This window comes from Parambassis ranga, chromosome 19 (assembly GCF_900634625.1).
Source record: "Parambassis ranga chromosome 19, fParRan2.1, whole genome shotgun sequence".
NCBI lineage: Eukaryota > Metazoa > Chordata > Actinopteri > Ambassidae > Parambassis > Parambassis ranga.
Genome location: NC_041039.1, coordinates 16,529,315 through 16,556,716, shown reverse-complemented (window position 1 = coordinate 16,556,716; position 27,402 = coordinate 16,529,315). Strand labels below are relative to the sequence as shown.

General features: G+C 40.6%; 4 protein-coding genes across 4 annotated transcripts; 2 read left to right on the top strand and 2 right to left on the bottom strand.

Moving 5' to 3' along the window:
• On the bottom strand, positions 1-3,002 carry LOC114451560 (ADP-ribosylation factor 4-like). Its single transcript, XM_028430287.1, has 6 exons — positions 2,787-3,002; positions 2,355-2,435; positions 2,159-2,268; positions 1,838-1,909; positions 1,255-1,380; positions 1-1,162 (listed from the first exon to the last, which is right to left on the bottom strand). The coding sequence occupies exons 1-6, from the start codon at positions 2,851-2,853 to the stop codon at positions 1,079-1,081; spliced, it is 540 nt and encodes a 179-aa protein (XP_028286088.1). The 5' UTR covers positions 2,854-3,002; the 3' UTR covers positions 1-1,078.
• A 1,499-nt stretch (positions 3,003-4,501) lies between these two features.
• LOC114452217 (uncharacterized) lies at positions 4,502-9,086 on the top strand. The gene is made up of 12 exons (XM_028431406.1): positions 4,502-4,589; positions 4,718-4,761; positions 5,386-5,449; positions 5,546-5,677; positions 6,896-7,003; positions 7,094-7,149; positions 7,236-7,361; positions 7,464-7,509; positions 7,678-7,749; positions 7,839-7,992; positions 8,384-8,466; positions 8,545-9,086. The coding sequence occupies exons 1-12, from the start codon at positions 4,557-4,559 to the stop codon at positions 8,695-8,697; spliced, it is 1,071 nt and encodes a 356-aa protein (XP_028287207.1). The 5' UTR covers positions 4,502-4,556; the 3' UTR covers positions 8,698-9,086.
• A 2,057-nt stretch (positions 9,087-11,143) lies between these two features.
• On the bottom strand, positions 11,144-16,355 carry neto2b (neuropilin (NRP) and tolloid (TLL)-like 2b). Its single transcript, XM_028431230.1, has 12 exons — positions 16,095-16,355; positions 15,217-15,273; positions 14,598-14,756; positions 13,918-14,166; positions 13,781-13,828; positions 13,543-13,670; positions 13,131-13,232; positions 12,792-12,918; positions 12,479-12,592; positions 11,890-12,020; positions 11,719-11,811; positions 11,144-11,641 (listed from the first exon to the last, which is right to left on the bottom strand). Exons 1-12 carry the CDS (start codon positions 16,102-16,104, stop codon positions 11,192-11,194), a joined length of 1,668 nt encoding a protein of 555 aa, XP_028287031.1. The 5' UTR covers positions 16,105-16,355; the 3' UTR covers positions 11,144-11,191.
• An 8,324-nt stretch (positions 16,356-24,679) lies between these two features.
• Positions 24,680-27,205, top strand: LOC114452530 (protein TsetseEP-like). The gene is made up of 2 exons (XM_028431881.1): positions 24,680-24,805; positions 25,514-27,205. Exon 2 carries the CDS (start codon positions 25,521-25,523, stop codon positions 26,412-26,414), a length of 894 nt encoding a protein of 297 aa, XP_028287682.1. The 5' UTR covers positions 24,680-24,805; positions 25,514-25,520; the 3' UTR covers positions 26,415-27,205.
• Positions 27,206-27,402: the final 197 nt, after the last annotated feature.

Sequence of the window (27,402 nt, the reverse complement as noted above, 5' to 3'; positions counted from 1 at the left end):
TTTCTTTTCAACACTGGCTTTATTCAAAACTTCTTTCTTGGAAAAAAAAACACATGCTGGAGCATTTTTAAGAGTGTCCTCTACAGCATCCGAAAGCATAGTTGGAATGTATACCTAAAGAGCAGGTATGTGTAATATAATACAATATCTGCCAGACAGTACAATAGAGTCAGCAAAAGACACTGCTGTAATAAGGACAACGTGACTGTTGCAATGTGACACTGGCAATGTGTCAACACTGAAACAATGCTTCCTTCCTCCTTTCAGATTACAAAGATTTTCTGTTGCAGTCAATAGAAGAACTGACATATTTGTTAAATGCATTTTCAAAGTTACAGAAACAAAATGAAGCAAGAGGAACGGGGACACATTCACAAACAGGATGAAAATCAAGTTTAAAGGAAACAGTCTATGGTCACACTTGTGGGGTTTTGCAGCAACAGACCAGAAGGCACAGCGTTCCTTTTTAGATCTATACGATACCACACTTTCAACAAACTCACTGCAAACTGCCTTCACCTCATTCTACAAGCCATAGGCCTTTAACCAAGCAGAGATTGCGGACATAGCAGTGAGGAGAGCTGTATGCAAGAGTCAAATATCCACAAAGCCCTATGGAGGTTAACAGCTTGTCGCAGCATACAAATTATCCTTCACCAAACCTCTGGAATTACATTGTATGTATAGTCATATTTTCCAACTTGGGCTCCAGGAATCCTGTGATTATATAAGTGATTGTTGTGAATACTGCTAGACAGGAGCCAAGGTTATAAATTGAAAATCAGAATCCAAAAAATTGTTCATTATTTCCATTAATTTGTCATTTTCTCAATCGCAAATAACTTGTTACCAAGAATTTTAGAATGAAAAACAGCAAAATATAGACTATATCTTCAAAGATTATAAAATATTGATAAGAAAAATGTGAAATATTAAGGTTTCCCAAAGATGATTATATTCTCCAGATGATTATATTGTCCTTTTTGGTACTGGAGGATCATACGCTTGTAGATTGAATGTCCTTGCTATCTCTCCTGTCCTGTAGTGTTCAGTCTCTCTCTTCTGTCTGGATAATCCTTCACTTAGACAACTCTTTGGATAGCCAGTCAAGTCCTTCATACAGCCCAGTGCCCTGGGTGGCGCAGGTAGACTCGATGTGCCACTGCAGGATCAGACATTGAAACGTCAGGAAAATAATTTAAAAAAAAAAATCAAGAGTAGGGAGCAGGGTGTGCTTCTATTTAAAGTACTTACAGTTTTGTTGCGGAGGGCGTGTAGGCCGAGTCTGTCTGTCAATTCACTGACTGATAAGGCATTAGGAAGGTCCTGCTTGTTAGCAAACACGAGCAAAACTGCATCTTTCAACTCGTCTTCCAGCAACTACAGGGGCAAAAAGACTTTCATGTTATGTCCAACAAGATATGTATCCTTGTCGTTTCGCCTAAGGAACAACAAACCTACTACTAAGATGCAAATTGATGCTGACAACATAATCAAAATGTTCTAAGTCTTGTTTTGTTGTCATCATGTAAACATATTGAAAACAGAGCACAATGGTGGCTAATCACACAATTAACTGAATACTGTTATCTTTGTGTCTTTTTCTGAACACATTTAAACAGATATTTTCCTTCAGCACTATGGAATTTAAATTAATGATCTTTGGAAAACACTGGCCCACTGTCTGGTAACACAGGATATATCTTGCACAAAAGCTGCAGGTGAAGTTTTGAGATGAAGTGTGTCTTGGGACATAAATATGATGTACAGTTATAAAACAATTGTAAAAATCTATTCAAACTAACACTAATAACACACCACTAAATTAAATACCTACCATCTTTGAGAGTTCTTCTGCAGATTCAGCCACTCTTTCTCTGTCATTACTGTCCACTACAAAAATGAGGCCCTGCGTAATTAAAAGCACAGAGGTTGATTTCAAGAAATGTTGATTAGGATGACGCAAAGACCAAGCAACATGGTTTGAAGAGACAGATCATGTGTAATAACATTTTGACAAGAGAGTTTGCAATTTACATCTGATGAAATATTTGAATATGACTAATCCACTTTAAGCAAGAGCAGCAAGAAAAGAGCTGCTACCGCTGCTCGCTGACATGCTCTTATCACAGCCAAGATATCACAGTCATTTATATACCTGTGTGTTCTGGAAGTAATGTCTCCACAGTGGTCTGATCTTGTCCTGGCCGCCCACGTCCCAAACTGTGAAACTGATATTTTTATACTCTACTGTCTCCACATTGAAACCTTAACAGAGATAATAAAGGAGACAGTTATTAATAATGCAGTGTAAAGAAGCACAAATGATCTTATATATGTAGCAGACCTCTTACCAATGGTTGGTATAGTGGTTACAATTTCTCCAAGCTTTAGTTTGTACAAGATAGTTGTTTTTCCTGCAGCATCCAGCCCAACTACAGGGAAATATAGTGTGGTTAAGATCAGCAACAATCAACAATAACAGCTTAACCAAGTAAGAAACAACAATAAAAAAGAGCAATTTTGATTTAAGAAGTTTAAGTAGCTTAATAAAGACGCCAATCTTACCACCAAACTTCCTTTAAACGTGTGGTGGTTAACTTGACCTTTTTTTAACAACAATTAATTAATTGGCTCTTGACTGGCTGTTGTTTAATTTCGCTTGCCTTTTTCTCAAACTTTCTAACGAGTGCCTTAAAAGCTCATGAATAACCTACAAAAACTCTCCTAGTTTGTGCTAAAGCTAGCCGCTAGCTAACGTTAGCCAAACACAGCTTTCCACTCACCCATCAAAATCCTCATTTGTTTTTTGCCAAACAGCCGGCCGAAGATGGACGAAATCGTGAGCCCCATGACTGCCAGAGGATGTTTCAGTCCGCGGAGGTTCGTATGATATTTAACCACAGCAGGAGGAAGGAGAGTGGTTATTTTACACTGGTCCCGATGTTGTGATTTCTTCACAGGAGCACTACCGAGTGCCACGTCCGGGCCAACGTGGAACACGCGACGTCATCAGATTGAATCAACTTTATTAACACACACACACACACACACACACACACACACACACACACACACACACACCACTCGGCAAACAGTAAAACACAGGATTTCTACTGCATTTTTTTGTTTTTATATATGTTTATCTGTTTAAAAATTCGTCATTATTGTATCAGATCCGATTTATCGCATAAGATGCATGATATTCAGTGGTGGAGGAAGTACTGAAGCTTGGTACTTAAGTAAAAGGAAATTTACCCAGCAAAATATATAGACCTACTTAAGTGCTACATCAACAATCCTACTTAAGTACAAGTCTTAAGTATTTACTTTTAAATGTACTTAAAGTAGGCCCATTAAAAGTAAAAGTAGCCTACTCACACACCAAACATATATTATTGATTTCCATTGCAAAGGATATCTGAACAGGTTAAAATAATCAAAGAAATCATCTTAAAATTAAAATGTGTAGTTAATTTACATTTTAGGTACAGTCATCTTTGAAATGTACCCAGAAGCAGCTATGGACAGGTCTGTGTGTCATGAGGCAGGCTGTGGGCATTAAGTGAACAGAGAGGCTGCTAATAAAAACAGGCATTCAGCATTTTTACTGTGTGAGTATTCCTGCTTTAGATTCATGTTATGATTCATGTTAATCAGACATGAATGGATGGACCTGTGTTAGCAGACAGTTGCTAACTCTTTAGCTAACTGAGCCAGAGCACCAGCATCATGACTGAGGCTCATTTAAGAACATAGCTGGCAGCGTGACACCACCTCCATGCAGAGTCTGACCTCACATCAGTCCAGCACTGTGTTCATTAAATGTAACAAGTAACTACAAACACTGTGGAAATGTAGTGGAGTAGAAAGTACAGGTAATAGCTGCAAAATGTAATGGAGTAAAAGTATAAAGTATGCACTATTATTTTTACTTAAGTAGGCCTAAAGTATAAATACATAAAAATTACTTAAGTACAGTAACGAAGTACAAATAATTCGTTACTTTCCACCACTGATGATATTTAAATGTTTTCATCAACAGTCATGAAGATGCATTTCCCGATTTCTACCTCTAGATGTCCCTGTAACACAAAAGTTTATTTAGTGATAAAGGTGTAATGTTGATTCTGAACCAACCTCTGCTGCTGAAGAGCAACACTGTGGCAGTGGAGTGTGTTTGAAAATACCTGTTGGATTGTAGGATAACTGCAGATCATATAAAGGAAGGCAGTATTAGTTTGTAATAAAAACCAGGAATGTCAAGACTGAAAAAGTACAGGGGCAAAGCCAGTTCTCCTAAACAGATGTATTCCTTGAAAGACAAGGTCTATTTCCAATCTACCTGGGAAGTCCCATTTCAGAAAGTATTACCTGTATACAGTAGACACAACCCACATAGGAATACACACACACACAAAGCAGGTGGAGCCACAACAGCAGCACGTGACAAGGTGCAGACTTTATAGAGGTGTACTTTGATAAGACGATTTCACAGACGCCTGTTATGAGTTTGGCTGTTTCATTCTGCACATATCAAATTATTGATTATCACCATGGAGCTCAAAGGGATACTAAGTGAAGATCAGGTAAGCCTCACACTTCATGTGGTGCTTTACACTTTAATTAAATGCAAAAATAAAGAAAAAAAACATTTGCATAGAAAACATTTTGGAGGGAAATGACTACACGTCTGTAAAACTTGTTTGTTTTTCAGATTGACATACTCTCTAATATCTACATGGCGTTACTCGCTCTCAGGTAATGTTCTTCCTCATTCTTTATTATTCTTCATTATTTAAACATGTGGTTGTATTATGTCCATAAAGCTTCTTTTGCACATATGATTAAGCAGAATAATATGATCTCTGTCAGTTTACCTGTTGTTTAATTAAGGTTTGTAGGGACAAATAAATACAAAGACAGCTCTCTCCCTCATCTTTATGTAGCACACAGCTCCTGCTTTATCACAGTATTATTGTGAGTTCAGTGTAAACCAGCAGAGCAACATATAACAAGAGGCGGACGTGCTGTGTTTAGAATTCCTGCAGTCTTTGTCATGCCTCGTGTTATTTACTTGGAGCTGTAATGTGAGCTGTAATGTCTCCTGCTGTTAAAAAGAAAGCAAAACTATAGGAGAGAGACGTAGGAGGGGAAAATCAAACATATTAATCTCCATGGAGGGCTGTAATTACACATTTTATGGGTTTTAAGCAGGTCAAACAGGTGTGTTTATTTTTTAGTCCTTGTTCTCAGATATGTGTGCAATAAACCCATCGCTGTTTATCAGTGCTTATGTAAAAAGTCACATTTATAAGCTCAACATTTAGACTTAGACCGATCAGCTTATTAAATTTGTTTATTATATGTTTTTATTAACTGCAGTGTGATTGGGAGCTTCTCTGTTCTGGCGGTTTCCATAGTTAAATGGCGGCATCTAAAAGAACAGGTGAGTCAAATATAAAATATACTGTCTATACTCTGTTCAATGCCAGGACTGAAGAAGGTTTTCTTTGAATTAGTTAACTGTTGCTTTGTTTTGCAGGTACACCTTCTGGTGCAGCTCTCTATCGCCGACCTCATGGCTTCTCTCATCCTGATGTCCTCCAGTGCCATAAACACAGTTAGCATCGACAACAGTGTAATCATCTGTCAGCACAGCCTGCCGCTGTCACTGGTGAGGAGCTGTTCGACTTTGGTTGTGTTCTGAGCTCTAACAATCATTTACAGGAGTGTTTTGTTTGAGGAAATGTGAGTTTAATCCTAAAGACCTGCAGCAGCGTTACGGTGCAGAGCAGGAAAGTGAGTGTAGAAGCACCTGCTTTTATTTTGGGACTTCCCAGTTTCTATACCTGACATTTCCAAGGGCAAAGTCTCATAGTTGCAGGAGTTTCCTTAAGTCACCCAGGGCAAGTCACGAGCTCTAAAACAATTCAGAACAGTTAGTTCCTTGTAAAGTGGTGTTCTGCTGTGTCACATCTCCAGTTATGTAAAAAAGTGGCTGCGGCATGAGAAGAAGCTGCAGGCATTATGCAATGAAGCATTTCTCTAAACCTGTTTGGATCTGGATCAGCTCCAAAGCTTCAGAGTCAAATCTGGAGTCAAATTACAGTTTACAGCAACACATGTTAAGTCCAGAGTAGTCAAAGTCAAAGTCAAAGTCAGCTTTATTGTCAACTCTGCTATATGTGCTGGACATACAGAGAATCGAAATTGCGTTACTCTTCACTCCGCAACATATAACATGTAACTAAAAACTAAAGTTAAATATAAAGTGTAAAAAATGTACCTACAATGAGGCACACACAAAATACAAGGCACATAATGAAGGCACAAAGCAGTAAGAGTGCAAAGAGTAGATTGTACATAGAACGACGCTAAAAAAAAAACACTCAGTTTAATTGCCCACAATTGAATTAAATTCATCCAATGAGTCATTTTTTTTGAGTGTATGAAAACAGAATGTAGGCGGTAGAAAGAGTTACTCAACTTTCCTTCAGTTCAGATTGCATAATTCTGCAAATATAGGAAATATTTCACCTTAAAAAAGTTTATTTGAAGTGTATTTGAAATTCACTGCATTAAGTTTGATTTAGTTTTGCTTTCAAGATGAGAATCTTACAGACAGGACGTCTTAACAAGCTTTTAATTGTAAGGTTTATACACACTGTTAAATCAGTGGGTACAGCCATAAAGCAATGTGATTCCTCCCTATAAACATCTGGCCGGGTTTTATTTCAATACATGTTTACAATATCTAATAATGAAGAAGAAACTGACTACAAATGTATTCTGTCCTCCAGTGACCCTTTGTGAGCATCTTCAAACAGAGGATCCTCAAATTTATGACGTTCTGATGCATAAATACACTTTGTTGTGTGTGTTTTTGTTTCAGACATTTTACTTTATTTCCTTTCTGCTGGTGGTCGTTTATGCCTGGAAGTCAAAGAATACAATCCAAGGAGGATGGAGGGAGAGAGCAGCAGATGATGAAGCTGGACAGGTGAGGAGCATCAGCTGCATTATTAGATTAATATGTGTCCTGTTCAGAATCAGCGATGTCATGTTCCTCCTGTTCTGTCTTGGTTCACAGAGCTGGTGTAGAAGAGAAATAGCCTCTTCCTTTGTACCTGTATATGCCATTGTGTGGTAAGTTTGTCGTCTATATATATATATATTATATATACATATGTATATATTGCCTCTTGGTCTTAATTCTGCATCTCCCTGTCCAGGTTGGTCCCTCTCGCCATGTACTTACTGTATGTGCTCACTCCGTTTATTAAAGAAGCCCTGGTGATGTCAGCCACTGACAGGTCACTGAGTGAGATCGTCCAGGATAACAACACATACTGCACCAGGTGAGCCTTCAAAGACTCACCTTTGAAATGAGCTACAGTAGTGAAATAGGTCTGTTCCCCTGTGATTCTGACCTGTTTTTCTTTTTTTTTCTTTTAACGCAGCTGCATTTTGTTCTTACACGTCTGGAGGGACCCCTGCTCAGATCCTGTGAGTATAAAACTGCTGGTACCTCAATATATTCATTTGTATGTGCAGAATTGCTTCATTCTTATTTACTGATTGGCACAGCTGCATCCTGTTTTCCAAGCCAGCCAGATCTCATCATTAACAAAAGAACAAAAGAGACATTTTGACGTTTTGTTTGTATTGTCTCAGGAGAAAACCCACGACACTTTCATCAGAGTCTTTCTCTTCTTGGTGGTGATACCAGTGATTCTGTCTTGTTCAGTGAGTCATAGTCATACAATGTTTACGTCATTTAATGTCCATATACAGACCTACATGTGTGTAAACAGCCGGGTTTTTTTTTGTTTTAGGTTATTTACTATAATGTTGGTAAATGGTATGAAAGGCATGATCAGGAGGGGCTTTTTCCTGTGGAGGGAGATGGGCGTTCAAGAAAGAGATTCAAAACAATGTTTTCTACAGCCAGGAACATGGTGCTGGTCATATTAATCTGCTGGACACCAGGTACACACACACACACACACACGCTAACTTAAAATGTTTTTTTAAAACCCTTTAAAACAGAGACATCTGCACCAATTGATTGATCAGTTTCACAGTTGTTCAGTCTTACTTGGGCTTCTCTATAATTGTTCAGCTTCATCTTTGTAAGTCTCTGAACAAAAGTATCAAACATAAACATACTGTACTCTATATACTATACATATATATATATACTATATATTATATACTCTATATACATACTCTATGTCGGCACTGTGATTTTGCACAATTTTCTCTCCATATTAGCAATAAAAATCAACTTACGACATATTTTTTCTTGAATTTGAAACTTTAAAGTTAGCTCAGCTTAAATCAACATAAGCCTGACATCATGTGTTTGCTTTGCTTGTAGCTCTTTTCCTTATTCTGCTGTCTACCCTGATGATGTGGACAAACATTGAACAACGCAGCTTGTTTGGACTTTACATGATACAGGTATGTTTAATATATATATTAACATCTCACCCAATGGCTGAGTTTCAAGTTATAACTTGTTGCTTTTAATTATTCCAGGCCGCCAGTGTGTCCCTGCAAGGTTTTCTGAACAGTATGGTTTATGCCTGGAGACGGCCCAACTTCACAGAGGCTGTTCTTGGAGAAAACACACCCCTGGTGATGTACAACCGCCTACCCTACTTTGATGAATCACTCAGGAGCTCAATTTGACCCTAAGCCCATCAGACGGACAATGCTGTGCTGCATCACAATATACTGTCATTAAGACGACTGACTGCATACCTCATGACTGCATGACATCTTGGACTGACACACGAACGGCTCTCATCGGTGGACTGAAAATGAAAAGAAAAATCATAAGCGAAACTCAGAGACTTTATTTTTTGAGACTGTTTTCCATTTCAGCTGCAGATTTGATCAACGCACAAAGTCTTAGTGCCATGTAGAATGGGAACTAAAAGGATACGTTTATAAATGACATTGTATTTATACATTTGCTGTTAATGTACTGTTTTTATTAATGATTTTGAATGTTGTGGAAAATGCACATTTGATTTTATTTATTTATTTTGATAATTAAAATTAGGCTTTTTAACTGACCATTTTACTATCATCGAAGTGCGTCCTGCTGTTCTTTGCTGTTAAAAAATGATGTAGAACCTGCCAGGCCTGCATTCTTTGAAAATGAGTTCACTGTCAGGAATCTACATTAAAGAACGATGGGACACTGCAGGCACAAAAAGGTACACAGTGTCTGCTCCGTCATGCCTGTGTGCATATACAACTGCTAACATAGTATCTCATAAAAAGTTATGTGCAATTATGCAACTGAGGTCACACACAAGGCATGACTGATATGCACAAAGAAAGGCAGTAGTTGGGAACACTCTTATGTTATAGTGTCCTGAACACCATGATCAACCTTTTCTGTGCTCTGAGCTAAAAACTTGATGTTGAAAGAGAACGTGGACATTTCAATCTTTCAAGCATACTCTGACGAAACATTGGTTCTAAAGAGGTGTTTAAGTTGTGACGATGGTCTATGGTGACGACTACAAGAAGTGCTCCGATTGGTTTAGTTAAGTTAGCAGTAGATGATAGACAGCGACCAACAGATGGCTCATCCAATCACATGCCAGTTATTTTCTGTCTTCCCTTTCCAAACAGTTTCTGTCTTCGCAGATGGTTCTCTGTAACAAACCATCTGCCGCATCAGGTAGATTCAGACCCTTTCTTCAGTTTTTTGCCCATTTGGCAGCCCTGACAGTTTCAGGCCTTCCTTCGGAAGCCCTCACAATTTTACCACACCTGGATTCTATTTGGGTCTTCCTTGCAGATACAGTCAAACTTCATCAGACTCAGAGGGAAGCTCCATACATTCTCCCAGTGATGAAGGACCACCTTATCCTTAACACTTATCCACTGATGTGTATTTTATTGCCATAAAATAACAGGCAAAGGGATGAAAATGCAGAGATGATACACAAAATGTGCTGAGTTACTTATACATATTTTCATGGTAACACACAGATAAAATACAAGTTTGTACATGATTAGACTTTGTTATTGCAGGCTATTGAAAACAGATGGATGTAGAAATAAAGTTTTATTAATTAATAAATATTTCTGAGTCAATCTACTTAGATAAAAGCTGTGCACCCTGCACCTCCTGCACCTATTGGCCTAATTTTCCTAAAGTCATCCTTTATCTGAAGTGTCCCAGATATTATGCCTATTCATGGATATTGTGACATAAACAATGACTATGTGCTGCAGCATTTCATAAATCACAAGGCCAACATTTGACCAGCTCAGTGCACATCAGTCTGACTGACCCATTTACACTTTCATCGGGCCTTATTTCTTATCCTACTGGTATGTGTAGCAAGAAACCAGCAAAAGCAAACATTTATTCTCAAGCATCAGACTGTACCCAGCAGCAGGTTTACCCTCATACCAAAAAGTCATGTGCATGTGTTTGTCTGTGTGCATGCATAGCTGCTGGATCAATGATCTACCCAGGGAATTTTCTGAATATAACAAATGAACCATGCCAGTATGTAGCATGAAATGTGCACCAGCGCTGGTGTTATGTAAGAAGTTTGGCTCTGGCTGTGTGAGAATTTGAGACACCTTCTCATTTTCTCATAACCACAGAGGAATTGTTTTTGCATACCTGGATTACAACATATCATAAAAAGACTTGGACGTGTAAAAACGTAATCCAAAGTATTGCATTATAGGTAACTTTTTTTGGTGTATATTCTTCATCAGGTAAGCTAACATCTCCAAACTTGTCCGGTTTTTACATAATCAAACAATCACACTCTGCCAAAAAGAAAATTCGCATCAGCCTATTCTTGTAACACACCCATTGGAAGATTCCAGATCAGGTTTGCTATAAATCAAAGGCTACTTGAAACCAGTGGTGCAGAGAAATGAGCTATTTATTCAAACAAGTGCATGATTGTTACTGGAAGGTATTACTCCATTGACAGCTCAAAATGTTATCACATGTCTCTTTCCTATACCTGCTTTATAGTAAAATGTTTTTAACATAATCCACTAAGAACAAAAATAATAGACAAATCATCACCATGTTTACATATTTACAAGTATACTAACAGCTCACTAAGGATATTTGGCGAGCTTCCTTTGAGTCTTCTTTTTAAAAGGAGGAAAACTGCAACCTTGTATTTTCTTCTCAGAAGTCCATGGACAAGGATCTTTGTTGAGCCATTTCATAGTTGCACCTTCTGCTTCCTGCTCTGCGCACATACACATCATACCTTCCATCCTCCTCTTCCTCTTCGTCCTCTTCCATGACTCTGTCCTGCCGCCCCAGTCCTCGGTCGCCGGTGCCATGATGGCCGTGCATTCGGCCTGGTTTCATACTAGGCCAGCTCTTCTTCCGCAGGCTGCTGTTCAAGTCTCTGAATGGAGGCAAAGTGCTCTGGAAGTCCCCTCTAAATGGAGGAAGCTCCATGGATCCCCTTCCCAGGCTATGAGCACCTAGTGTGGCTTTGATAGAGTTGATAGAGGCCTGAGAGCCACAGTGGTGTTCGTGAATGCAGCGCGATCCTGACGAAGATCTCCTGAGCGCCTGTAAGGACTGAAGTTCCTCTGATAACTCCCCGAGATCCCCGGACATCTTCTGAAAGCCACAATGTTTATATATTTATATCAAAATAAAATAAGCATGCACAGATAACAATGTATACAAGTATAAACCTTATCTCTGAGAGTGAAAAGTTCATAGTGCGGAGGGTCAAACACTTCCTGGAAGTCAGCACGGTGGAACAGGTTGTTCTTACGCACCAGCACCTTCAAAATACCATTGAACACACTTAATAAATTATTACATTTTGCAGTAATATTCTGTGACACATGGCACATGATTACCTTTTTACGTGGTTGTTTGACCTGCACCAGAATGGAGACAATGAGCAGTAAGAGCACAATGCCCGTAGACACACAGATTATTGTCCCGTGAGTCTTTGTCATCTGCTGAAAAACGCTTTTGCTCTTTTTTTCTGGGCGATGAAGGAGACAGGAGGAGTGACAGAGAGGTAAAAAATGAGGCACTTCAGTCAGTCATTTCTAACCCCAATCAGAACAGTGTATATCTCTGGTTGCCAGACAGAATTCCGAGCCAAAGCACTGATAAACAGTCCATCTAACATTTGAAGTCGCACTTATCAGCCAAAAAGCCTTGAAGGTCTTTTTCTTGGAGAGTCGACAAAGATGATGAGATTTTCTTGTTGTATCAGGTTGAAAAATTACACAGAAGGCTTGCTGAGGCCTGTAAGAGTGTCTGTGCAAAAACTTTGTAGAATAACAACCACAGATCCTCAAGGAGACTCAATGTGACACAACAGACAAGACATGCATCACATCACATAGCATGACAACTCATTGTCATACAGAACAGCACGGCAGAGCGGATCAAAGAAAGTGTTTCTGCCAAAGTGCTTTGGCAGGGCTGACGTACCTTTGCAGTTGCTTTCATCCCAAGGAAAGACACAGTTTTGTATGCCGTTACACACCAGAGAAGTGTTGATACACATGTTACTGTGGCAAAAGAAGGCGCTGCCCGTACAGGGAGCTGAAACACAAACACAAAGCAGCATACATGTTAAAACTATCAATAAACAAGCTTCTGCCGAACAACGTATCAGTCTTTAAGATGTGCAAGGATCTAGAAAAGAAAAAGTTTCCCTGCCACAGCTGTAGGAAACAACAATATAAACAGGGACAACAACATAAAAACCTAAAACAACAGACAATATGAATAAGAAACTCACGGTCAGCGAAGGAGGTGAACAGCATCCGGAAACGGCTGAGACGGCTCGTCTCATCCGCCCACATCCTCACTACTCCCACACCGGTGTCCAGCATGATGTCATTAGCTACTGTACTACAAAACTTGGCCTGCAAGAAACCACACACCGTTTTCTGTGACAGCTGTGGATGTGTAGTCTCATTGTGGCCAAGGTCTGTAGAACAATTGCTACATATTTTAGATTCTAATATGATATTAAAACAGGAGATAAATCCTGTTATGAAGCAGGCAGAGAGCAAAACTCTGAGCTAAGAGTTTAATGAAGTGCATTATTTAATAATATGCATTGCATGTATTTTACCTTTAGATCTTCAATGGCACTGCTGCCATCATAAACGGCCACAAAGTTCTTCTTACATTCATTTGAGTTTTCCATCTGGTACTCCAAGAATCGCAGGTAAATCTGCAAAACATGAAGGGTGAGTCCTGCTTGAAGGAGTCCCTCTCAGGTAGGCTGCATGCTCTATCTATCTCCACAAGAACAGAGAAATTTGTTCTTGCTCTCGGCGCTCTGAAAACAAAATGAAGTAACTTTGTTCTCGGAGTACTGGTTTGGCAGTTCTCGCAGGTTTCTCAGCTTGTTCGCAGAACTTTTTTCTTGGTCATGTCCAAAATCTATCTGTCTGTCTGTCTGTCTGTCTGTCTGTCCTTTTTGTTATATTTTTTTATTGTAGGTCATCCTACTGTAAATATAAATGTTCCACCATGCTCACCTTGTTCTTTGTCGGTGCTCGTATAGTCCAGATGCAGTCCACAGCCTGGTCCGCCTTCACTTTGTATTCCTCCTCCACCTGGCTGGAACGGATCATGCCGTCAGCTCCAGACAGCTCAAACTGACATTCTGACCGTCAGACGGTGACATAGCAAAGAGACAGAGAAGGTGGAAACACACAAGAGAGAAATGGAGATTACAGAGGTGGGGGTTTTTGAGCAGAAATTGCCATGACTTACCTGGGATAGGGTTTAGAAGTCCTCCAACATGCAGATGAAATTCAGGGTCTTTGGAATGGAATCACAGAAAAGAAGCATCAGGGATCTTAGACCAGCATTTGATAGAAACAGTATTTAAACAGCAGGATTTCAAATACCTGCAGTAAACCTGTACTGGACTTGGAAGCCAGTCCCCTCCAGCTCTTCATCACTGAAGAAGCGGATCCACATGAAGCGTCCACTGGAGAGGATGAGTCCAGGGGAGGAGCTGCCGCAGAAGCGGCTGATGATTGGTGAGAAGCTGAAGGGACCATCCCGCACCTCGATGTGGTCAAAACGGCACTCGAAAGACGCCTCGATATGGAAGGCCTGGTCAAACAGCAGCTCTATCCTCTGGCGGGGCAGAGCTGCGCAGAGCCATGTATCACTTCTACTGCCTCACAGGTGATTCAAGAATATAATACTAGACAGTGGAGCATATTCTTCAGTGTTCTGTGTTATGGTCAGGCTGTTTTTGGCTCCAGAATCCTGTTTAGTATGCAGGATAATGAGGAATAAATCTCCTGTTAGCTTTTTTGTACTTAACAACATATAGGGAAAACTTTGGACATCATTTGACAAATTCAATCCAATCCATAAATCCTGTTAAGAATTTATGATGAGCAATGGAGGAAGAGAGGACAGAGGGAGGAAACAACAACAGCAGTTCATGAGTTGTGGTCATCAGTGGTGTCGGATTCCATTAAATTAACTCCAGAGCCAACAGCCAATGAGAAAACATTCACAAACTCGGACGATTCGAGGAAACGATCAGGCTCGGGTGCCTGAGGATGGTTACCTTCCAATACGTACAAGCACTCCTTGTTGGGAGGGTACGTATTCGGGTAGTTGGGGGAGCTGAAGGTCCCGCCATCTGTGTTTCGGACCCAGTTTCCACAGTGACGAGAATTCTGTGGTTGTTGAGAAGGTTTAGCTCCTTTTGCCCCTGCACCTCCATCTGCACAAGATGTCAAGAAAAGGGAAAATTAAGTTCCATATCTGTCAGTGCACCATATCCACCAAGCACTGAATTACTGTGGAAACAAAATGTACTGTATTTTAGCCACCAGACTTAAAAACAGGGATTTTACTTTTACCAGAGCATGGGAGTGTTTGGTCAATCATTGCCTCAAATTGAGGGATTTGTTTGTGTTGCTGTATCACTTTTGTGTGTTAACATGTTAGTACAGTGTTTTCTTGTAGTTCATTGTTTGGCCAGTACTGCTGTCTGCATCTCCAAAGTGAGGAGGCCACCATCTATAACAGTTAATCCACTATTCCAAACAATAATAATACAAAAAATTGTACTAATTTGTATTAACAGCTAAAATACAGTACATTTTATTCAAAATAATCTTGACTTAAATTAGAGGATGTAAACATCTATCAAAAGAGTACAGTGAAGACAATAATCTTACCTTTAATCTTTTGTGACAGACCAAATCCCTCCTCAATGAACAGCAGAAGTATCCAGACTGTACGAGACACCAGCAGTAAGTGGGGAGAGGTCAAAACACGGAAATAGGAAGAGAAAGAGCTTAGAAGGATTTGTTTGTGTGTTGTCTCAGCCAAAAATAATGCTTGAATGTACACACACAACCACACAGACAGACAGAAAAATACACACACACACACACAGACACACCCACACACACGGGCCAGGGGTGGGGAGTTCAAAGCTTGATAGGGGCTGCTTCCACCATCTGCTCTCGTAGTTGTGCATCGCTTAGAGTAGCTGAAAGCTGCAGTGTTGACAGTCTGCTGTGATGGTCTGCATGGACTTCAAATTGTAAACAAAAACAGAAAACTTCTATGGAATACATTTTGCTATGGCCCCTGAGTGTGAGTGTGTGTGTATGAGTGCACAGGAACATATAATTAAAAGTATCCATCTGTACTGAGTTATTTCTTTTAATGTCATGAGGGTAAAACACACATGTGATGCTGCAAAGTTTTTTCTTCAATTTTTAAAAATTTCTCAGAGACTATGTTCTCTGTGTGTGTGTAAGGGATGGAGGCAGCAGCAGCCCAAATCCTTCTCCTGTGCAGGCACCGAGCTACGACGTGTTGACGCAAAAAAGGCGCACACGGGACTCCTTGCTTTGCGAAATTTCTCTAACACATAGCGCACACACAGCACGTGAAGAGAGCAGTCTAGTTCAACAGCACAAGTCCTCGCACCAGAAAAAAACACTTTCACAACAAACGTGCTCTTCAGTTCATCAAAAATATGCAGACAAAACAAAAACAAAATGCACAATTAAACGTCCCCGCAGATGTGGATGATCTGACTCACCTGCGTGCATCCTCACAGCTGGACTTCTTCACGTTGGATTTCAAAGTTGACTAACTGTGCGTCCCTCACATCCCAGATTAAGTCAATGGTTCGGATTAACGCGTGTTAAGGATTGACTATAAAACCAAACTTTCACCTTTTCATCCTCGTCTCATTGGTCAAGATGAATGAAAATTCTCGGAATGAACTTCTGATTTATCATCAATCTTCCGTCATGATCACCGGGCTGAAGAGGCTGTTCCTCTGGAGCTCAGCGCGCCTCAGACTCAGACGCGTCCTCCCAAATAAACGGATGATCTGTCTGCTGCTGCTCGCCGTTTTAAGATTGAGCTCAGTTGGCGCGAGATGGGAGGAAAAGCCGATTGCGCATGTGCACCATCATATATGAGTGATATGATGATAATCCTCTCATAGCCTGTTTGGCAAAGTGATGAATTAAATTGGGGATTCCCATTTTTTTAAAAGTGTAATTAGCTGATATAAGGCGCATGTCCAGGAGGCAAATGCACTCTTTACAAACACACACACACACACACACACACACAAGGCGGCTGTGCCAAAAACCTCATTGGGCATATAAACCTGTCAGTGCGTTGCATCCCTGTGCATTTCTATGCAGAGCAGAGAGCAAGCCACGTTCCCTGCAGTCCTTTCTCAGAGGACACTCCTCACCTGAAGCCTGAAATGCTGGCTGCAGCTTCAGAAAGATGAAAATGGAAGCTAAGAGTTGGCGGGACAGAGACTTTCTTTTGATGTATTGCCTTTTAAGAACAGAACCTGTCACTGTGTCCACCAGAAGATTTGTGCCTTTCTAGATGATTGTAATTGCTTTAAATCAGCAGCTGTGCTTTCAGATGGGCAGTAAGCAGGCACTTAGACAGGCGCCTGGGTGCAAAGGAGCAATATATTCTGATGACCTCCCATCCTTTGTTTCACACTTACACTTACACTCACCATGTGCATGCACACAACAATCTGTCAGTCCTATTGCTCATAAATTCAGCACTTTTCAGTGCTTTGAAAAGTTATAAAGAACTGAAGTTAATAAAAATAATGGGCTTAAAGAACTTTTAAGCCTGTTAGCCTTTTATTATTTAGATCTTTATTGTTTATGTAATAGATGCAGGCGGGGCTAATAATAAATTATTACTATTCATCATATTTAGTAGGCTATGTCTGCAATATGGCTAAATAACCATCAGCTAAACATCAATGATTGGATCTCACAATACACACACAAGTGCAATCATACCAAGTGCAGTTCACTTGTCCTTTGTATCCTATTTGTTGCATTCCACCACTGCCTACAGACACAAGTGTACCATTTAAAGTGTGTTTTTACTTTAAGTTATGTGCTATATTTCCTGATGGCTTATCTACTCACCTGATGACTTGGACTTCCTGTTTATCACATAAAACACCAACCTAAGGGAGACAGAAAGGAAACAGCACACAGCAAACTTCATAAACAAACCACAAATCACAAAGCAGCAGACCCCACAGCCTGGCAGCCATATTTTTTTAAGTCTCCAAGGTCATCATTATTCAGTAAGGTGGGACCAACTTTCGTCTGCAGTAACAACCTCAGGGTAATTCAGCAGGAGACGATAAAAACGATAAATACTGCACACTAGCATAAAGTTGCATCATCTGGGTCTGTGTTTGAAACCAGCACCTGTTCCTGTGTGTGATTGATTATGAAGTTGTACGAGTCCTTTTATTCAGTCTTATCCTGAGCTGCGCAACATTTGAACTGCAGTGAGATAAATGCTTGTCACCAGCTGGTTAGTCCCACTGTTTGCTCCACCTTGTATGTCTGTCTGTGTGTCACTCACCCAGTAAGACACAAACATCTATTCAAATCAGCATCTGTTGCCACAGCAACCAAGCCGGTGTCTTGTCTGCTTTTTTCTGGTGTAATCAGAGACCTGGAAAGCAGCGGCTTCAGTGGGTTTGACAGAGACAGGGATCAAAGTGGAACAAAAACGTGTGCTGCCACTGAAGCTTTGTGCTGCAGTAACTAGACGCCAGCTGCTGCTCTGCATCACCTTTGAATCCATTGGCATGTGCCCTCAAGGTTTTACAATTTGCTTTCATTTACAGCAGTGTTGTAATTTATTCAGATTTTTCAGGGTTTCATAATCCTCAGCGTGAAGCATGAGCTCTTTTTTGCTAGTAAGTAGAAATGTTTTTCTCTGAATGTGATGTTTGCAAAGAGATTTGCTTAACTGTACACGAAGAACAGAATGAAAACAACTTTGATGTGTTACTTTCTGCATCTTGTTTTCAACTAACCTAACCTCGATCAAAAACTTTGAAACACTGAGTAATGGTGAAGTTGCAGCCAGCGTCTGCTTTCACGGTCAACCATCAGATTTCAGACTAAACTTCTGAACCAAAGTGGACAACATTTCAAAATACTCACACACAGGAAATGCAAATATTTGTCATTCAAAGACAGCTGAGGAAACCTCATCTGCTGAGGAGGACTGTACAGTACAAAGGCTGGCTAAAGTTCACTGCCTATAACACAGAAGATTAGACGACAGCACTCCTTACAGGCACGTGCAGTTCAGTCCTTTGACCGATTATGCAGAGAAGCTTCTTTCTTTCTTCTACATAAATACATCTGTAAGTGTCAAAATGTGTTCGCTGCTGATGAGACTGCTGTATTATTCTGAGTGTGCACATGTGAGCATCAGCTCACTGAATCCCACATCGTATTTAATCACTAACACCAACAGCCCTGTAAACATCTGTACATCAGACTCATGAGAAATTAAAGCCAGCTGCACTGTGGAGATAATCACAGCCTTTTTGGTAAATGGATGCAAAGGGAGAGCAGAAAACAGAGAGAAAAGTAGAACTGAAGTAAAATAATGAGCCATAAACTCTTCATTTACAGCACTGTAATTAGCATTTTGATTAGAGTCTTTTAACCAGGCAAGCGATTGCTCCTATTAGTGTGCACTTAAGGATGAAATTTATGTCTTCAATTTAGTGAATGGTTGAGTGAGCCAGGTGACCCCCTGCTTAGTACTTTTATATTCACTTTCTTTTGTTTCTGCTGCTTCTGTTAATGCATGTCTGAAAATGTACTTTAAAGGGAAAAATTCCCTTTAAAGTCTTGGATTACATTCTTGTAGTTTCGACCGCACCATAACAGCAGGGATAAACTATATATCCCAGGAGCTCTGTTTACTATTCCCAAGCAGACAGAAAAAGTGTCTGAATCTGTCAGTTCATCTGCTGGTCACAGTGAAACAGCAGATTGATGAATTTAGAGGGAAAAAAAACACTTTTATCAGCTTCCCAGGAAAAGTCATTAAGCCGCCACCACGAGCCAGTGATTGGCAGGAAATCCCTGTGGATTTGGCCTATTACTGTTGATGAGGAAGCCCAGTAGCGTACAAGTCCTGACTTTAATAGGGTGGAAGAGATTACTGCTTCCCAGTGACTCCTCATTTATCAACACATTGATTATTTTTCTCATCCTCACACTCGTTTTAGTGGATGTCATCGCCTTTAATCATTGAAAGCTACAAACTTACATGATGGCCCCTAACGCCATGTTACATCTCACAGTGAGACCAGTGCAGTCCTTTATTAATTCAGCCATTTCTGTAAAGACTACTTGACTTCACTTAAGAGTGAATCATCCTCATAAATAACTCTTTATATAATAGCCAGATTAACATTCACAGTCACACTGTCCCAGGAGGCACTGAGAATAAACATGTGTTATTCCTAGGCAGATTTAGATATTTGTAAAGCTCCATGCTTATCTCAGTGCCATATGATGACAGATTAGACAAAGAAATAAAACTGACACTATAACGCAGGCCTTCAGGACCGTCAGGCACAGGTCACATGTGAAAAAAGTTTGTCTGCTGACAGAATATTTGAGATTTGTTTGGTCCGTCTCTTGATGCATCGTTGCAGCTCCCACAGGGTGCAGCATCTTTGTTGTGTTGCGATGCCAGATCATCTAGATCAGCTCAGCCTGAACTGCTCACACACACACACACACACACACGTAAACTAACCTGTAAACTAAACCCATGCGTATGATCAAAATATGGCCTAGCTATCTAGACTAAAGAGTTCCTACAGGGATAAAGTAGTTCACAGCAATCTGCCGGTCCGCTGCCATGCACCAATGGGCTTATGGACAGCTCAGTGCGGTTTAGTCTTTTCCAGAAGAGAACATTATGTACTAAAACATCTTCATTCAATGTATACATTCTTCCTAAATCTTGCTGTCTTACGCCATATGGCCAATCACAAAAAGGGTTTCTGGGACAGATGGCCAATGCAGATGACCTTTACTCAAAGCAGGGTTAATCCCAGGAAGACATCTATAAAATAGGACTGCTTCATACCAATTAGGACCTTCAGGGAAAGGACGACATGATGAGAAGCTAGTGGAAAATCAGTGGCTATAGATCAGATTAGAGTTAGAACTTTTCTGATCATATGTGTCCATTTCAAAAATATTTATTCAACAATTCACAGTTTTTTTAACCTACTACAATTCTTCACCACAAAAACACTGCCTTGTTTCTCTCATGTCAGCACGTTTAGTGGACATTTTGGCCGCGTTTGACCCACAAATTCAGCATGCAAGAAAAGCAGTGAGAAGATTTACTCCATTAGTAACAGAAATCTTCTTAGCACAGCCTTATCTGTGGATGTGGCAGCAAGCCTGGAGCAGGATGAGTCCAATGCTACTTCAGGTTCCACAAAGATTTTTTTAAATAATAATGTATTTAATTTTAATGATGATGAGTTGTAATAAATAGCAGATACTTTTTTACACTTTGGTTTTGAGTAACTGACTAATGTTGTTATGATTGGATATATTTTAGTAATTTTTTTGTGGTGTTATATATATATATAAAGAAACAAGGACTAAATCTGTAATGACATTTCTCTGAGTGCCATCTGTTGTAAATAATAATAAATGATCATAATCAGATGGAAGATTTTGAGGATTTTTTCATTTGCCAGTTCTTATCTTGTTGTTCCTAAAATGCACTGAGCTCCAGGGAGAATTACATTGTGAGTGCATCTGGCTGTTAACATGCTCTTTGCCTTGAGACTTTTTTTTCACCCTTTTTCACCGCTTTTTAATTTAGTCAAATATACAAAGCTGGTCTTTGCAATCAAGGCCTAAGCACTTGTAGGAAGGGGCTTTAGAGACATAATTAAAAAGCACAGAGAGTGAGAGAGAGAAGGCAGCTTTGGGCACAAAGTGACAGAAAGTGAGAGTCTGACACAATGTTGTGAGGAAAGGACATAAAGAGGAGAGAAGAATGCACAGACACTGCAGACACTGCCTGCAGTCATCAAACAGCTGTGATTATCACTTTATGTTTAGTTGTTAAGCTCTGTTGTTCCTGTATGTTACAGGTGTGAGAACCAACAACTTAATCAAGTCAACGAGGAGGAGGGAAAAAAGCAGAATACTCCACACAGTCATTCCTCTTTCATGGAGACAACAGACCGACCCGGGCATTAGATGTGAATTTGGATGACCAGACTTGCAACATGGTTTTAATTACACAACACTACTACTGGTAACCCTGATTAATTCCAACAAACTGCAGTGTGTGTGTGCGCTTTTGCACTTATATAAGTGAATGGGGAGTGATTTGAAAATAGCTGAAATCCATGTGTGAATAGTACACTATGCATTTTCAAAGTACTCTTTTTTAGTATTAACATAGTGAGTAAAAACACCACGACTGTAGCACTGATGTAAACACCCATTTAAACTAAGCTAACTTAATGCTTATACATATATATGATGCCATATATATTTGACTTTTCCATGTTTTCACCTTTTACATACATTTAAAATAATAATTCATTTCAAATGAAATGTTAAATACATCAAATAATTTTATGGGCTTGCTAAAAGTGATTAGACACAATATATTTATTATTTATTTTTTTGTTTGTCCGCTAAGTGGCGCTAAAGACTCCGGAAATCAGTGTGATCACGTGACTTCACCAAAACGTGAGTTCCCTGCTTTTGTTTTTCCTTCATTCGTAAAACATTGCTGCACATCTAGGATCGATGTGAACAATAAAAAGAAAACAGCATGACGGAAAGTCACCGGGCGCTGCCGGCATGGATGGAAAAGAGGGAGGAGAAAGTCAAAGAGAAGGAGCCGCTGAGGAGCAGCAGGAAACGGAAAGCTGCGAGGTAGATGAGACACTGTCGGGTTTTTTCTGCGTCTGTTCTGTTATGGTAGTCTTTCAGACTAACAAACACGCAGCGGTATGTTTTCAGGTCTGCTTTCTACTGTATGAACGAGAAGGAGCTGGTAGAAGCTGCAGTGTCTTTTCTTACCAACGAGGATGCGGTAGTCCCGACTCACCAGCAGGTGGCACTGTTTTCTCTCTTTGGTTATCATGTAGTTTCTAAAGCAACGCTGCTGCAGACATGAAACATAAAAATAAAAACATGCCATGCATCATGTACTGGACATTTTGTAGCTCCCATTCAAGTTAGGAAAAGTCTAACAAAATGAACACCTGTCACATTTTTGTAGAGAGTTTAAACAGGTTTTCATGTAACTGCTGCCAAAAATGATCACTCACACTCTTCTCACACAAAGGTTGAAGAGAAAGCAGAACACACCCCAAAGAAAAGGGAGAAACCTGCCAGTCCACAGATGCCAGCCAAGCCGGTGACAGAAGAGGAACCGTCAAATTATGGAGATGACTTGGACATGACATGTGTTTCAGAAACAGACACAGAGGTGGAAACACTGCCGTACATTAGGAGTCCACTGCATCATGGGTCTGAGGGTCAAAGGTCGCCATCAGTTCACGATTTTGCCGGAGCAGTGCAGGGGGATGTCAAAGCTGAGAAAGGAAAGCAGGAGGAGGACGATGCTTTACGGCTTGTGCGGGAAATTTTTTTTACCTGAGGACGAACTTCTTATGTCTTACACATTAGTGGACACTGGGATGACTACAAATAGTAATAGCTCAATGCATGGTGAAACAAAACTCACTAATATTACTCTGTGGTATGAGACATTTGTGACTTGCTCTAGCCCCAAATTATGGTTTCTGATGAATTAAACATGGCATCCTGGAAGTTTCCACAGACAACGGAGTGTTTGAGGTTACTGAACGCTTTAATGAGGAAAACAGAACATTTCTGGTGTAGAAACGCACAGTATTATGATGCTGTATATGAAAAAGCCGGCAGCTGTGTCACCACAGACATCTGATGCTTCTGCCATATGAGTCGCCATTTCCTGTTTTTATCTACATACTCTGCCTTAGCTTTTAGAACATAAAAACATTTACCACATTTAAATTGTTATCGCAGCCAAACTGATATATAGTTGGAGTGAACTAAGGTTAATAAAAAAAATCAGCAGCTCATACATATTCACAGTCTGTCAGTATCAGTGTCATTGCCTTGTCACTAAGTGTATGATATTTATTTTACTCTTCAAGGTCAGCATCAGTAGTCCCTAAACTCCAGCATCAGGCTCAGGCTGTCTGTTATGGTCCAAAGCACAGTCTGGACCTGTTCATGTCCAGTCAGATGTGAGCCTCCTCTTTAACAAATAGGTAAGCACGGTTGTCAGCATCAGCTCCACTTGCACACAAACACAGATATAAAACCCACTGGTCATGTCTTTCCAGTTCAGATATGACAAATAGACCAGCACAAAAACAATAATCCCAGCTAGGAGGAGTAGAGTCGATACGCCCTGACAGACCATGCTGAAACAGAGTGCTGCTCTGTCTCTGGCATAGGCTGCTAACAGCATGGCGAGCAGGGCAAAAGCCACAAGCACCACTGGAATATACAAAGCCAGAACTGCTGTTGTGATGAAACCACGTTCATCTCCACTGGGAGAACTCCTGCAGGGGAGTCCACCTTTCTGTGTTTCACAGAAGAGAAAGGGGCTGGTGAGGACTTCACTGGAGTGGATGAACACGCCTCTGAAGCACATCAGGGAGGTTAAGAGTTGTAGGAAGACAAGCAGGAGCAGCACGGACATCCAACCTGACAGACTCCTCATGGAGGGAGCAGCCGAGAAGGAGCTCCTCTGAGGCCGCATGGTCCCTGACTGTCTCAGATGATCTTTATAAATGTTTACAAAAATCAATAAATGTCAGTTATACAAAAAAAGAGCATCTCATATTTCTGTGAACTTACTTTAAGTGAAGGATCTTCAAGGAGCAGCCTTTAAAAGTATGACCATCTACTTGGGAGGATAGAACGCTTATGCCACAGTAAATGTGTCACGAGTTTAAAGTTTAACCTAAGTCAGCACTTCCCGATCATATCATATCACATTATTTTATGGCGATCACTTGTGTTGTTTTCCAATTTAACAGCAGTGACTATTTAAAGACATGATTTAGGTGATTATTTTGGAACTACTTGCCAGAAGTAAACACTGGCTTGTGTGTCTCAATGTCAGCTTTCAGGGGAGGGACAAAAAGGTTTGTCTTTCTTACGTTTAATAGTCAAGAAAAGTCAGCGGAGTGAATCTTGGCTCAGGAAGCGCTGCGGTCTGTGGGTCGCTGCGCGCCGCATACACACGCGGACGCGCATGGTGCGCAGCAGCTGGTGCGCGCCCTCACAGACGTGCGGACTTCTCCAAATCGAGAGAGAGCGAGTTCATCTGCAGCTTTTTCTGCTGTACGCGCATCGCAGAAAGGTTCAAAAGGTTGGTTAATTATTGCTTACTGTTACATATTTTCACCTGCACGTTATAACCGGAGCTGTTTTCACTTTTGTGCACTTTGGATCGTTTTAACAGTTTGTTCAGCAAAGGGCAGGGAGGAGGGGGCGTCTCCACAAGTTTCTTTGTTCGTATCTCAGCAGTAATTCATGTCTATAAAAACAGTGATATTATTATGTGTGTGCTGTCATCACGTTAAGTAGCCTAATTAATGAGTGTTCAGCTTTCATGTTGGTGTGCGGGGTCGTGGTTTTGATAGCTGGATTAAGGTGTGGTTGTTTGACAAATTAATTGGGAGATAAACCATAAAGAAATAAAGATTTTTCATCTGCGGACAGGTTAAGTGGCAAACCTTTTTAAATGCATGTGCAGTAAACTTGTCCAGAAGGTGTTTCTGGTGGAATCAATGCCTGTGTAATGCGACGTAAAAGCAAGTAAATATATCTGACAAGTGGTTTAAATGGTCCTCAGGCACAACAGATACATGCACCGCTTTCACACGCTCCTCTCCCAAAACTGTGGCACGTACTGTACGCAGCCCGGGCAGGGAGAACATAATGTACCATCACCCTCACTGTGCAACTGTGCACTGTGCAGAGAATTGTCAAAGAAAATTTAACAGCCACTTAAAATTATATTTTAGATTGATTTACTTTACATTATTTTAATCTGCTCTAATCTGATCTTGTGCAGGTTGATCATGGGAAACAGGCTCAGCAGAAGGCGAGATGTCCCAGCCGGCACCACTGAAGCCATTGAACAGAAGACTACAGAGGGGGTAGCAGCTACTCCGCCAGCAGAAGACTCTGCAACAACACAGACTCAGGAGATCGCTGAGAATCTAGAAGTGGTGGTGGGAGAGCCAGTGACAGAGGTGGCATGTGTGCCCGGTGAAGAATGTGTGTCAGAGTGTAAAGAGGAAGATGCTCCTGCTGCCCCAGTAAAAGCTGCAGAACCAGAGCTTTTGTTGACGGAAACCACAGCTCAAGTTGAACCACTGGTGGCAGCCAGCAACGAGTCACCCCCAGAACCAAAACCAGAACCTACTGAAGCTCAGCTTACTCCAGAGTCAGCACAAGAGCCTGTGCCTGAACCAGAGTCTTCCTCAAATCCAGAGGCAGATATTGAGTTAGTTTGTGAGCCCATCATAGAGCCAACACCAGACCCAGCTGAGGCTCTGGAGCAGCAGACAGAACTGCTCGCCCAAGATTATGTTCCTGAGCCAGAAATTTCTTCAGCCCCTTTGGTTGACTTGGGTGTGCCTGATGTCACTCCCTTCCTAGCTCCAATCCAAGTCAATGCAGATGATTCATCAGACATCCCCATAGGTGAGCAAGGCAGCTCTGAGGCTGCTGAGAATTCCACACATGAGCCAGAAAAGCCTGCAGAGCCAACAGAACCGCCAACTGAGGTGGAGGCTGCAGTGTGTTTGGAGAAGCCCGAAAGTGATGTAAATGAGGAAAGCGTCTGTGAAATCCTAAAGAACCTAGAGCTGAAAGGAAATGACCATGTCAGTGACCTCATGCAAAGTGATGTCAACATCCCTGACGACACTCCCATCACAGACATGAGCACATCCACTGAGCTGATGTGAATCCATTGGAGGATTCATGAAGGATGGGAATGGATCTTTTTTTCTGTGAAATCCTCTTAACCCTTGATATGAACTCCAAATGGATCAAAGAAACAGTTTTTATTTCACATGAGGGGCCAAATCAAGATAACCATTTTTTTTCTTAAAGGGACATTCCAGAATTAAGTATTTTATATTTTTTTCCTGTGTCGTGCAGTGACATTATTGGGACATTATTCTGGTCTGCGTTTCAGAGGCATCAGCTGTAGAAGCACACATCAACCCAGGACATCAATAATGTTTACATCCAGTATCACTTAATACAATCCACCAAAAATGGATAAAGCACTACAGGCCACAGGGAAAAAAATATAATCTTTTGATTAAAAACAACCCAAATGTGAAAACTGAACCCAAATGCTAGACAACAGAGATCTTCCTCTATGCAAAACTACTAAGCAAAAATGTTAAATGCATCTCTTGCTGGGACTTAAATAGATTCCAGTGTTACAAATAACCCTGTACAAAAAAACAATGAATACAAAGGGAAAGTATAAAAATGCAGTCATTGGCTGAGGGATGACAACAGCTAAGGGACGACGAATGCAACCAAAGATAAACCAAAGATAGTATATGCATTCCACTTTATAGCAGAATACATGTGTCAATCAATTATGCTTTATAGTCATGTTTGGATAGTAATCCTATAAAAGGGAGTAACTATTTTCTTTACTTCAAAAAGATGTTCTGAATGTTTTTGTTAAAAGGTAGCAGCTTGCTTGTGAAAATAAAAAAAACTGGTATTCCATGTGTGTTATGGTCACGCCCCCCTGTTCATTCAAAAGCCTCCTGGTACTCTACATATATGGAACACAATGTACACATGGTAATCGAATTCTAGTTAGCACCGCATAGGTCAAGAGAGACACTGCCTTCTCACAATCTTGTGGGAGAGAAGACGCGAGCGGAGGGGGGGGGGGGGGGGGGGGGCAGGCCACATTCTTTCCAG

What these genes read in the sequence shown, in the direction of transcription:
- LOC114452530 (XM_028431881.1), top strand. Translation starts at nt 25,521, where the DNA reads ATGGGAAACAGGCTCAGCAGAAGGCGAGATGTCCCAGCCGGCACCACT.
- LOC114451560 (XM_028430287.1), bottom strand. Translation starts at nt 2,853, where the DNA reads ATGGGGCTCACGATTTCGTCCATCTTCGGCCGGCTGTTTGGCAAAAAA. An exon ending in AACCACTATACCAACCATTG is followed by an intron (nt 2,269 to 2,354) that starts GTAAGAGGTCTG and finishes ATCTCTGTTAAG; the next exon opens with GTTTCAATGTGGAGACAGTA. An exon ending in CAGAAGAACTCTCAAAGATG is followed by an intron (nt 1,381 to 1,837) that starts GTAGGTATTTAA and finishes TTGCCCCTGTAG; the next exon opens with TTGCTGGAAGACGAGTTGAA.
- LOC114452217 (XM_028431406.1), top strand. Translation starts at nt 4,557, where the DNA reads ATGGAGCTCAAAGGGATACTAAGTGAAGATCAG. An exon ending in CAGATGATGAAGCTGGACAG is followed by an intron (nt 7,004 to 7,093) that starts GTGAGGAGCATC and finishes CTTGGTTCACAG; the next exon opens with AGCTGGTGTAGAAGAGAAAT. An exon ending in AACAACACATACTGCACCAG is followed by an intron (nt 7,362 to 7,463) that starts GTGAGCCTTCAA and finishes CTTTTAACGCAG; the next exon opens with CTGCATTTTGTTCTTACACG.
- neto2b (XM_028431230.1), bottom strand. An exon ending in TCTGTCACAAAAGATTAAAG is followed by an intron (nt 14,757 to 15,216) that starts GTAAGATTATTG and finishes CATCTTGTGCAG; the next exon opens with ATGGAGGTGCAGGGGCAAAA. An exon ending in GGATGAAAGCAACTGCAAAG is followed by an intron (nt 12,021 to 12,478) that starts GTACGTCAGCCC and finishes TTCATCGCCCAG; the next exon opens with AAAAAAAGAGCAAAAGCGTT.